The sequence below is a fragment of the Megalops cyprinoides genome, chromosome 14 (genome assembly GCF_013368585.1).
Source record: "Megalops cyprinoides isolate fMegCyp1 chromosome 14, fMegCyp1.pri, whole genome shotgun sequence".
Lineage (NCBI taxonomy): Eukaryota > Metazoa > Chordata > Actinopteri > Elopiformes > Megalopidae > Megalops > Megalops cyprinoides.
This window is the reverse complement of record NC_050596.1, coordinates 30332370-30344843: the sequence shown is the minus strand read 5'-3', so window position 1 is coordinate 30344843 and position 12474 is coordinate 30332370. Positions and strand designations below refer to the sequence as shown.

Genomic DNA, 12474 nt, shown 5'->3' with positions numbered 1-12474 from the left:
AACTATGTTAGGTTTTGTTGGTGGTTACTTGTAAAAAGTATCTATATTAATATGCCATAAATCAGATTGCTATGTATCTGAATAATGTTTGTTACATTAAGACAGCAACAGCTATCTACCTGCTTTGGTACCTGGCTACATGTATTGAAAAATAATCCTTTCTAACCTGAAACAATTGCTTTCTTATGTTTTATGTATCTTATATTTTATGGCTGTAATCTGTTGAATTTAGCCTGATATTGATTGGTCTGCATGTTTGCAAGCAAAGGTCAGGCTTTTTTTCCCCAAAGAAAAAACTAAATGGAAATGAACCATATATGAGTGGATCAAATCAATGTATTTGTCCCGCCCCTAGATGCCCATATGAAATATGCAAATATTCTATGGCACAACACCATAAATAGTTCAGAATTATTTTGAGCAAGGTGTTAATATTTTGGGCTTTATAACCATTTTAGATGTATATACATGTGTTTAAAGATATGCTTCTGAAAACCTTGTTCAAGTCAACAAGCAACTAATTGAAACATATAGATGCTTTGAGTTTAACCTATTAAAATTTTAATACATTGGTCTCAAAATCTATATTCAACATGGTTTTATCTGTGTAACCTGTAAAGGCAAGAGAAATATTTCAGGTAGTTTCTCACCAACAAGAAACTCTGAATGTCATAATATGTAATTTTGACACAGAGCACAGTGTCACCTTGTTGTTAAGGTTTGGGTTTGTATATATTTCAGTCTTTTTAATGTCAAATAAATATCTCTGTTCCTAGAAAGACCCTTGTGCCTTCATCAATTTTTGCATTTACTAATTCTTTTAAATCCAAGAAGAAATATTTGTGCACGCAATGCACAGCAGGAGATGAATTCACAACACGTAGCGCATTGTCCTCTCATAACCAGAATGAATAAATGTATTCTCTCTCGCCTCCGTCAGTGCCTTTGAAACTCCCGTACTTCTGAGCGTTCATATACTTCAGACACCAAGTTGTAGACATTAAACTTCATCTTATGATGTCCATGGTGTTTCAAGCTGCTCTCCCAGCCGTGGAGCTTGCTTTCATCTTTTAACATTTTTTTTTCATATACTTGATTTTATCTGGATTTAAACCTTGGTTTTTTTTTGTTGCACATTATTTGAAACCCTTGGAGCCTTGAACTTGGAGCCGTTGCTTGAGAGAACGCTCATGAACATTACAGTCAGAGCAAACAGTGGCCACACTGACATACAAAACGGAGATAATAGAATGATGGGTGATTCTAGCGCCCCCTCGTGGACAGCACTGTAAACTTCCAATCAGTCAGATGTCCACCCTCCTCAGAGTTATTTCAAAGATCTCTATTGACCAAGCTTTTGTCAGAACCATGAGGTACATTAGAATATAGGGATCTACATTTACAGATGCACTGTGTTATTTATTTATTTATTTTTTTTAGTTCAACTGCCCAGCTGTATCCAGTGAACCTTGTGAGCGATTAACTTTTTTTCACTGTGAAGGAGGGCCTTCACCTGTCCCCAAGCAACTGAATGATTATTAATTGTTAAAATTTAAAATTTAACAATGTCTTCTATCCAATTCAAACCTACCAATAGCAGATCCCACTTCATCAACTGCATCCAAATCAGTAAATTGTTAATTGTGTACCTTTTTGTCATTGCAATGACCTATGAAGCCAGCCATTGGTTAATGAACTACACCTGCCTAATCAGAGGCACATTAAACACAGGTGTGCTGTGCTGCAGGGAAAACTTTTGTGAGCAGTGTGTGGTACTTGGCAAGGCTTTGTTCTGTATTTTAAACTAGGTTATTTGTTTTATTTGGTATTTCTCTCTGTTGTGTTCGGTGAGAAGCATCAGCCAGCTTCCTCACATTCAGCTCTAAATAGCACCAAGTGCAAGTTTGGCTGTTATCTCAAATGAAGTCTGTGACAAGCTCAAAAAGGGTGACGGGGACATAATTCGCAGGCTATATGGAGTTGAAATGTATAATATACTGAATAATATATTTAGCCCTTAAAATATAGTTTTTGCATGTATGCTAAAATATATTCTCGATATATTTTTGTACGGGTATGTCCATATGAAATTGAAATGAATGGATGGTGAAAATAAGACAAGTAAACTGATTGCAAAGTCCAATGTTCAAAGGCATTTAGTGTAAACTCAGTGCTTACCCTTTGGTTGTAAACTTGGTTTGTTAATAATTTGCCCTGCCCAGCTGAACATATTTCGCCTGGGACAGATGTTGAAAAAATGCTTAGAAACCTCTGTGCCAGCTAAGAAAGCCTGGGAAAATGCTCCGGTTTGAATGCAGAGACTCGGCTCTGTGGAGCACGCAGCAGCTCTGTGTGTGTGATGTCCTCAGCCCTGGGAGCTGACAGATTTCCCAGTGCAGGGGTGCACCAGCAACATGTGCTCTGTTGGACACTGCTGACGTTACGCTAAATCTGGCCTGGTCTGTGAGAAAGTCAGAGCTGCAGAACCGAAGATCACTGCAGTTGCACTATGCATTGGAATGAGTAAAAGAAACCACGGGTGTCTATGTTAATTATCAGGAATTTATGAGGTGCACATAAACAAGTACATTTTGTTTTCTCGCATCCAGAGATCAGTAATTTCATGCGCTGTGCTAGAATTTTGAAATCCCGACACAGTGTAAATTTTAAGCCTGTTAAAGGGAGAGAGAGCATTCAAATATCATACCCCCCGTCTCATGGATTCCACTTAAATGAATGACTCTGCAATGCATACTAGTTTCTGGACAGCCATTTAGCCCAGAATGCATTAAATGCATTCCGAGAGAATGCGTGTAGTGTCTCTCTGGGTGATACCATCTTTTTTAATTTTGGTAGTATTTTTGTTTTGCTTATAGAGTTGACCTTAGTAGTTGCTTGTTAGTTGTTTTTCTTTAACCAGCAGATTATTTTTAAACCGTGACACTGAGTTATGTTTGCTTGCTTCCCCTGTTAATACTGGCAGCTCTGCAGGTTGGAGTGTTTGCTTCATCTGACTTGTGTTTGCTTGATCCTTTCCCGTATTGGCTGTGAGTTCAAAGACAGAGCCACAATTTATCTTCGGCGGTGTCTAACTGAAGTTCAGATCGGAGTGCTCTTTGCACATGATCACTCTTAGTAAATACCATGCAAATTCTAAATTATTTATGCGTGGTATAAATTCATCCAAGTATCAAGAGATGCAGATCAGAAAATGCACAGCTTCAAAAATGCCAGACGGAGACTGTGTTCTAGCTTTTCCTTCGGGTCAATATACTGTATAGAACACAGGCTATGCTGCAGTGTGAGGTAGCCAGAGATAATCATCAGACAAGACTAATCATCTGTCCTCTGCAAAGATCTCCTCGGTGATGTGTGAACTGAGATGAGGAAGAGGAGGCGAGGACCTCTATGTGGAAACTGTATTTGGAGGAGGAAGCTGGGCTCGATTTTAGCCCTGTGCTAATAAAACGCTGCTCTCGTGGCGAGAGGGGAGAATGGAAGAATGAGCTTGAGGCGTAGTGTGGTGCATAGGGGAGCAGACTCCCCGTCTTTAATAAATAATACATTAGACTGAAATTAAAAACAAATTTACAAAAAAAAAAACAAAACAAACAGTAATATCTGGGAAGCAATCTGTGGCAGTGGGCATCGAGGGCTCGGAACATGTTCTTAAAGGGCTGGCTCCGGTCTCTGCCCTGCGAACACAGCACACGCCAGCCAAACAAGAACAGAACAGGTCATTCAGCCCTTGCAGACTGGCCGGTTTTCCTAGTCTAGAGTGCATCTAGCAGTGTGTTAAGCCTGGCCATGAATTAATCCTGGTAGGCTATTCCATGCATTGATAACACTGTCGGAAAAAAAATAATACTTCCTAGTGTCTGTGAAATTTATCTTGAACTAATTTCCTCCCATGTCCTCAGAGTCTGAAACAGCTGCTGTAGCTCAATTTATGGATTCTTTTCAAAACTTCAAACTGCTCTTGAGTCTCTCTTGCTGAGAGTAAAAAGTTGTGTCAAAGCCTATTAGATGTTTGATGCCTAGAACCAGTCTTGTTGCCCCTCTCTACTTTTTCAACTATATATGAACTATATATATATCTTACTATATATTATATACATATATATAAGCTCCTCTGATTTATACTTAATTTTTGCTTCACATACCAATATCCTATTTGCCTCACTGCTTTGGTATGACACATAGCTCTAGATAGTTCAGCTATCTATGGAGTGGACTTGTTGCAGCTTGAAACTGGCCCAGGTGTAGCCTGTGGGCCTATGAGTTGGCATTAGTCAGTGGTTGACCCCAGCTAGCAGACACTGGTGACACGGAACACCAGTTCCATCACCAGTGATGTCACACACAATCCACCTCACACACCGCTCCCATCACCAGTGATGTCACACACAATCCACCTCACACACCACTCCCATCACCAGTGATGTCACACACAATCCACCTCACACACCACTCTCATCACCAGTGATGTCACACACAATCCAACTCACACACCACTCCCATCACCAATCACCAGCCCTGTCACACACCAGTCACATCATCTACCAGGGACATCATACACCGGTCATGCCTGCATCCCTGCCAGTACCCTGTTTCATGACCACAAGTGAACACCCTGGGCTCCCCCAGCTGTGCCACCCCTTCACTGAAACGAGGAATATCAAAGTACACTAATATAAGAGCAAGATTTAGCATGCACACCTGCACGCAGGTGTGTACACCATATGCAAAACCTCACCAGAACGCAAATGTCACATGCAGTACAGCGGATGCTGAGCTTAAGAGAGGGTATTACCATTCCACGGTAGCCGCTCGGAGCTGTGTGTCCGCACGGCCGAGCTGGACAGCGGGGAATCGCCCCCCTCTTCCGCAGACGGGGAGGGGAGATCCCGGTCCAGGGAATTCTGGGAAGAGTTATTGGAGCTGGTATTGTTCAGTTCGTTTGGGGACTTTGACTCTGATTCGCTCTGCATCTCGAAGCTGGTCCGTGTCAGCGTGACTTCCGTCAGCTCTCTGACGTCACTCTTAGTCTCTGTCCCTGCCTCCTCTTTGTCACACAATTCCAGCTCTTTGTTCGCCAGCTCTGTGGGGAAAAAATAATAAGAAGACATAGTCTCATGAGACTTTATGCATTTTTCAGAATTACTGACAGCAGCTGATTTCTGACTAGTGCAGCATAAGGCTATGCAGAAGGTCTCATAACCTGTAGGTTGCCCTTGGTACTGATGTACCCTGAGGCAAAGCACCTGCCCTGAATTTCTTCTTCAGCTGTTTTAATGGTTATGTAAGCTACTATGTAAGTTACTATGTAAGTTATGTAAGTTACTCATACTGGACAGGGGTGTCTGCTGAGCAAACACACAAATAAATATATATGAAAAGAATGCCATCTAGGGGTTAAGTCTTAAGGAGTGGCAGTGTAGCATAGTGGTTAAGGAGCAGGGCTCGTAACTGAAAGGTTGCCAGTTCGACTCCCCTCTTGGGCACTGCTACTGTCCCTTGGGCAAGCTACTTAACCCAGAACCGCCTCTGTAAATATCCAGCTGTATAAATGGATACCGTGTAATGCAACAATGTAACGGACTGCAGGCACCTTGCACAGCCAGCTCCTTCCAGCGCTCCTTGTTGTGCTGGATGACCTCGGCCAGCGTATGGCGCACTCGCTTCAGGTTGATGCTGGACAGGGAGTAGTCTGTGGGCGCGCCCTGGTCAGAGGTCAACCCCCGGCCGCTGTGTCTCTGCACGGACTCCACCACGGTCCCTGACCCCCCGCCGGTCAGACTGCAATGCAGAGGAGCACAGCCAATCAGGGAGGGAGTGCCTGGCGGTCACTGTACACTCACACTGAAACAGTACAGTGACTGCCGGGGTAAGAAGCACAGCCAATCAGGAAGGGAGTGCCTGGCAGTCACTGTACGCTCCACTGAAACAGCACAGAGGGAGCACCTATCCTGACAACATCACGCCATATCTGCTGCTCAGATTCACTTCCATATTCAAGTTAATACTCATACTCATAACAGCCAAGGTACATGAGCATCCCAGAGTTTCCTTGCATAAGGTGTTGGGTTCAAAACAGCTTATTCACAACGTACTGAATAAAATACAGTTTTATCAACACTTTTCTTATTTATTGAACTCTATGGTTCCTGCTTGGATAAGCTTTTTGTATTGTGAAAAACCATGATAATTCAAAGAATATGTGTGTGCATGACCACTTGTAAATGCATTGGATTTTACCAGTACATACCATACATTTTCACTGTAGAAAGACTTGTAGTAAACTGTCACTCTTGCACACCTTTATCAAATCTTCATTGCCTTCATCACACACCTTCATCAATCACAGTCACAGCCTCAGTACGAAACCTGAGGCACCCCTTCTCAATGGGGACTCAATGGAGTCATTTTAATTCATATTCATACTTTTAGGTTCTGTTACTAAACTATGTACAGCATCGAAAGACAAGACACAACAACACTAAAACCTCAATATTAAAGTGAGACAAAGGGCAGTCTTCATTTTGTGTGACCTGCATTCCATAAATATCACAGGCATTATGTATCTCGCCTTCCCCAAGAGGAGGCTACATTTAACCCCCCGGGGGGTGGCCAGGTACCCCTGGTTCAGAAGTGCTGCTAGAGGGAGTCGGCCGTGAGAAAGGGGCCATACCTGGATCTCCGGACACTGCTCCCCCCTGATCTTAAGGCTTCCTCTATGAGAGGAGTAATAATCTTCTCTGTTGAGTCGATCAGAACAGAGAACGTCGGTTCTACAATGAAGTCAATGAACCCTGCAAAAAAAAGAAAAATCCAAATAAAGTCATAAAGATGTGACATACTGTTAAAATCATGAGTAGTTTATTTTTTCAGTTCAAACAAAATTTGTTTATGTAGTTAAAAAAAGTCAAATACAGTCTTGTATGTCAACCAATTTGTGGCAATTTTCCATAATTCCACTAGGGGGCGTTAATATGCTTTCTAATTTCATCAGTGCCTAATCACATGTCCTTCGTTTTCACTATGGAAACAGAGACCACTGTAACGCGGGAAGCCCACCTATCTGTGACTGCGCGATCATCGTGGTCTTGCGATCACAGAGAGGAGAGAAAGGCAGCCCCAGCTCCGCCTCCTTGTCGCCCTGCAAACACACAACAGCCAAACACTGTATACCCACACACACAGAGAGGCTTACCACCGCTGCACTCACGAGAAATTCATTCACATTCAAAGAAATTTATTACACACTCATGACTGCACCACGCCGAGGGTATGCTGCTCTAATCAGTGTTAACTCTGCATTAACTTCGTAATTGAAAACGATGAGAATTATTACAGTCTCCTGAACAACACTATGTGATTGTCTTTTGAGTGTGATTTAATGGTATTTTTACGAACTGTCTGCTTGGAAGATGCCCTTATCCAGAATGACTTATTGTTAACTGCTTGCATTTTTATGGGTATTGGGTTAGTAGTGTGCAACGCTGCAAAGGAGCAGAGCTTATAACCCAAAGGTTGTCAGTTTGATTCCCAGGTAGGACAAAGTACTTAATCCAAACAGCCTCAACAAAAATCAAGCTGTGTACATGAAGATGTAAATATTGTACCTGTGCACATCACTCTGATTAACTACATCTGCTAAGCAAGTAATATGCATGGTTAATCAGCTGGACATTCACTGAAGTGTCCCACCTTGCACTCAGTCCTCTTTACAGTCCTAGCTCTTTGGTTCGGATCCACACACACACAGACGTGGGGTACCTGTCTGAAGAACTCCTCCATGAGCGCCCGGGTCCAGCGGTAGTGCAGCCTCCAGGACTTGGCGGGGTGGCTGATGTCGGCTGCGTGCAGCATCAGAGATAGCGCTTTAGCCTTGTCTATTCTGCCAACCACAGACAACATCACATCAGCCAACACTGACACAGGCACGCGCACACACACAGACACGCACAGACACGGAGGAGAGAGGGGAGAGGTGAGGGGTCCGAGCGGAGGCCAGGGCTCGGGGCCAGCGAGAGGAGGCCCAGAGGGTGGGGGGGGGGGGCAGGGCCAGGTCTTCCGCTCACCCCTCTGGCTGCTGTAGGCTGCTCCTCATGGTCTTTATCTGCTGGAAGTGGCAGGACATGTCTGTGCTCATGACCATCTCGATGACCAGGGCGCGCAGCTCCCTACACGCACACAGGAGAGACACATAAACACACCGATCATACCCTACACACGTACAGGAGAGGGGTCAGATGCAGAAATACACTGATCATACCCTACACACGTACAGGAGAGGGGTCAGATGCAGAAATACACTGATCATACCCTACACACGTACAGGAGAGGGGTCAGATGCAGAAATACACTGATCATACCCTACACACGTACAGGAGAGGTGTCAGATGCAGAAATACACTGATCATACCCTACAGACATACAGAAGAGGGTTCAGACACATAAACACATTCATCCTACCCTGCAGACATACAGGAGAAGAGCGAGAGACTAAAGACACCCATCCCGACATAGGAGCACACTCACACTCCAATCCCATCCTATAGGCTCACAGGACAGTGGACAGAACCTGTGTAAACATCCCAAAAATATCAAACCTACACATAGGATGGGATGCTGGTTCCGCTCTACAGACAGACAGGGTCGGGTTCGAAGAGCCAGAGACACTGCTGGCCAGGGTCTGTCTCTTCACATCACACAATCAGCATAACAGTTTCATGCAGAGGCTGTAACAGCAGCTCACCGCCAGTCGTCCTTGGACAGGTTTACCAGGATATTCATCTCGTCCTCCTGCATAAGCCTGTAGGCGGCGCTCACGTGGTGATTCTCCAGGACGGAGCGGTCGTTGTACAGAATGGCCACCTCTGACCTGCACAGAGCCGGCAGAGAGTATAAATGCAAGGGGGGCTTCACGGAGCCGGAAGGCTGTGTGAGGTTATGCATCTTCATCAGGTCAATATCCCTCACAGAAAGGCTAAGTGCCACCACGGTGAGAGGGACTCTGGGATTCATTGATTTTTTTTTTTTTTTTTACCTACTTCTACCGTCTTGAATTTTGTGTCACTTTGTGTGGCGGCCTTCCTCTCTGAAAACCTTAAATTGAGTAGATGGCCTTTTCCTGCTTCCTGCTCGAACAAACCCCTCTGTCATCTCTCTCTTTCGGCTGTGGCTCAGTGTAATTTCAGCAAGGCACGCTGGGATATGACTCATTCTGAGGTGCTGGCTCAAACAGAGCTCCTCCCATCACATAAAAAACAGAATACACAACGCAGTGCTGCTCTCAGTTGAAAGACTGTGGACATAAATGGCTGAAAAAGATGCAACACCTTCATTTTCCACCTCAAGCTCCAACTCTCAAGTGCCCCTTCTAATCAATTGCTATTTGAGGTTAAGAGCAGGGATTGGTGCTCTTCACAGAATCTCTGCCAGTATGTAATTTCAGGCTGTGGCTGGAAGAATCAGGCATAGAAATGGCAGTGCTCCTCTCTAACTCACTCATTCACTCACTGATTCCTGCGGTCCTGAAGCTCCTGCAGTAACAACGTTGTGCCACTAGGGGCAACAGAGGTACAGCGAAGTAGTCGCAACATCAACCGCGTTCATTCAGTTCCTGGGTTTTGCGGAGGCCAAGGCTGAAACAATGGGTACTTCAAGCTGTCTCTCGAGCACAATTCAAGGCAAAATGCGCAAGCTCTTACTCGCAGAATGAGTGAATGTGCCGCGAGTCGTTAATCTCCTGCAGACTGGAAGACATCTATTTGACAGGCTCTGCTACACACTGAACTGTGCCAGGTGTTATAACAATAGCAAAGGCCTGTACACGCCTGAGTGAGCCGCATTACAGCACACTGTTTGGAGAAACAGACTGAGAGCACATGAGTGAATATTGTTTCGTTATTCCTGCTAACAGCTGTCTTCCTTCAGCTAATACTCCCTGAGTGCTGAGTGGATGAGGCTCCTCTGAGCATCTGGAGGAATGTCACAACAGTTAATGTAGCCCTGATACAATAAAAATGACCGCAGCTCTAAAAAAGACCTGGATTCAAACATGAGGCGAACATAAAAATAGGACCAAAGACCACTCGAGGAAGACCTACCCAAAGACTGAAGTGTTTTTCAAATATTTAACAAAACATGTGTAGTGAGTCTGGAAACAGTCACCCTATTTTGGATTCGTGGCTCAGACTTGGTGTGTGTTTTTGCTCACACGGAATAGGATGAACTTTCTGAGCCGTGGTCAAATCGTAAGAGGTAAATTTATGTTTTTTTATGCCTTTTCTCACTTTTCTCACCTGCAGGGGGTGAGACTGACAGGACAATAGCCAATCAGAGTCCTTGCGAAAAACGTAAGTCAGTGAGGAAGAACAAGCACTAACAGTATGACCCTGTCCATACACTGGTCTCTTGTCATGTGACATCAGCAGGACAGGCTAGTGTGGCCCCATCTCAATCCTGCTAGAGCTTGACACTGACACTTGACACGGGAGGGTAGCCCAGCGCCTCTCACCTTGTCTGGATGTGGAAGTTGTTGGTTGTCCCAGTGTGCTCAAAGTCATGGATTGCAGCCGCAAACACCATGGCAAGGATTTCCAGTTCAGTGAGCCAGTGCTGGGAAGCAGAAGGTCACAACTGCTGTAAGGACACTGAATGAATGTTTTACATGCATGAAGCTGACGGGTGCCCCATTAGGATGAGTAATGACTAACATGTAGCACTATGTGTAGGAGATAAAAACCTTTTGTGCAGTTGTTTTGGGTTCGTTGAATGGAATGTGACATGATTGACCAAACTTTTATTAAAAGCATCAATAAACCAATATTGGAATAGACAATATTGGCCACCTAGTGGCAGGCTGCAGAACTGCTTCTCCAGCGGCCCTCTGCGGGAGACTCACCATGATGCCAGTGTGGAGCATTAGGAAGTGTGCGGTCTGGGTGACGTCGGCGGCGTGGGTGAGGTTGTGGTAGGGGTTCTTGTGTTTGCTGTAGCCCACCTCCAGCGCCTCCACAAAGGAGACCAGCGAGGAGACAGGGATCTGAGGAGGAAGAGGAGAGGAGATTTGGGCCTAGAGACATGGCCAGGTCCTGTACTGTCTAATACTCCAGGAAAGGGCAAAAATGAATGAGGAACCAGCAGTTGATGAGACACGTAACAGGCCTCACTTTTATAACTTGCATAACTGGAAACGATACTCTATGCTAAGCATCATATACATGTCAAATTGGGGCCAAAAACATAACGTAATGTTGATAATGTTATACGCGTGCGCAGATCTTCCACATTTGCATTTGCTCACCATCAATCTCTTCAATCTCTGTCCGGCTTTGCAGCACTAATTGCCAGTCAAATTCAATAAATGATGTGCTAGGTGTTTGCTTGCCAAGACCGATACAGATTGCAGACCGTGTCTATATATGCTGACATGTGTCAGGACTAAAAAGGAAACTGTTATGACTGGAAATAGACTTTGTCAACAATGAGTATTTGCCTTCTAACATTCCAAGTGCATTTGGGATTTTGGAAAGGGAATACGCTGTTCTCAGCAACAGGGTTTTAGGCAGCTTCCCTCTGTACAATCTGTGCGTTTGAGCTGGACGTTGTTGTTAAAGGACCTTCAAGGTCAGAAGGCATTGGCCATCTTTCTCGCAGGCTTTCCGCCAGTGTTTAGTCACAGTGAGATTAGCACCCTGCACCGCGATCTCTGAGCCCACGGATCAGAGATCGCGGTGCAGGGCTGGGTTCTGACTCGCTGTGTGCCCTTACATGACAGCCTCAGTGTGGACGGGCGGTCTCTGAGGGAAAGGGCTGCGATTCGTATGAGTCCTACGCCATCTCTCCCAGTCACTGTGCCCCAAGAATAACAAACAGAATCTGCAGCTCACTGCAGAGCACGGCTTCAGCCAGGGGCCTCACTGGATAAAACAATCTTTATGGGTGAAGACAGTGTGCATTTTTGCCTACATCTTAATTTAACTGAAATTCGTTGTTCTGTTAAATGAATCTTTTCATTTGACCAATGACATATATTCTTAGGCCTTAAAACTACAGGCATTTGGAGCAGTAGACCAATAGTAAACTAGCATATTTATAAACTGACCAATGAGAGATGGAGACGTGTTTCTTTGTGATGGGGGTATTCAATGAAGCTTAACCATGAAAGGTTGTTTTTTCTTACAAAAGGGCTCCACATGTTCCTGACATATATGGCCAGGAAACAAGAAACCCATCAGAGAGGAGGACAGCCAATCACATGCAGCGCAGATCAGCTGACAGGAAGTGGTAATGAGCGCGAGATTCTGACCCTGAAGCGGCTGATCAGGTCGTATCTGGTGAGAAGCTCATAGACCAGGAACTTCAGGGCGTGTTCGCCGCTGGCCTCGTGGAGCGCGAAGACGTCAAACGACCACTTGTCGACATCCTGCAGGGGAAAAGACGTTCAGCTGCCTCCGTTTGACC

General features: G+C 44.8%; 1 protein-coding gene across 1 annotated transcript in view; it reads right to left on the bottom strand.

Annotated features, from left to right (window-relative positions):
• Window positions 1–3609: 3609 nt before the first annotated feature.
• The window catches only part of LOC118789165 (calcium/calmodulin-dependent 3',5'-cyclic nucleotide phosphodiesterase 1A-like), a 30705-nt gene continuing 21840 nt past the window's right edge, over window positions 3610–12474 (bottom strand). Inside the window, exons 5-15 of the mRNA XM_036545490.1 lie at window positions 12320–12436; window positions 10913–11053; window positions 10526–10626; window positions 8762–8887; window positions 8085–8186; window positions 7780–7900; window positions 7078–7159; window positions 6692–6812; window positions 5612–5799; window positions 4814–5101; window positions 3610–3695 (exon numbers count right to left, since the gene is read on the bottom strand). Coding sequence (XP_036401383.1) covers window positions 3670–3695; window positions 4814–5101; window positions 5612–5799; window positions 6692–6812; window positions 7078–7159; window positions 7780–7900; window positions 8085–8186; window positions 8762–8887; window positions 10526–10626; window positions 10913–11053; window positions 12320–12436 — 1413 coding nt within the window. The 3' untranslated portion in view covers window positions 3610–3669. The remainder of the gene's footprint in view (window positions 3696–4813; window positions 5102–5611; window positions 5800–6691; window positions 6813–7077; window positions 7160–7779; window positions 7901–8084; window positions 8187–8761; window positions 8888–10525; window positions 10627–10912; window positions 11054–12319; window positions 12437–12474) is intronic.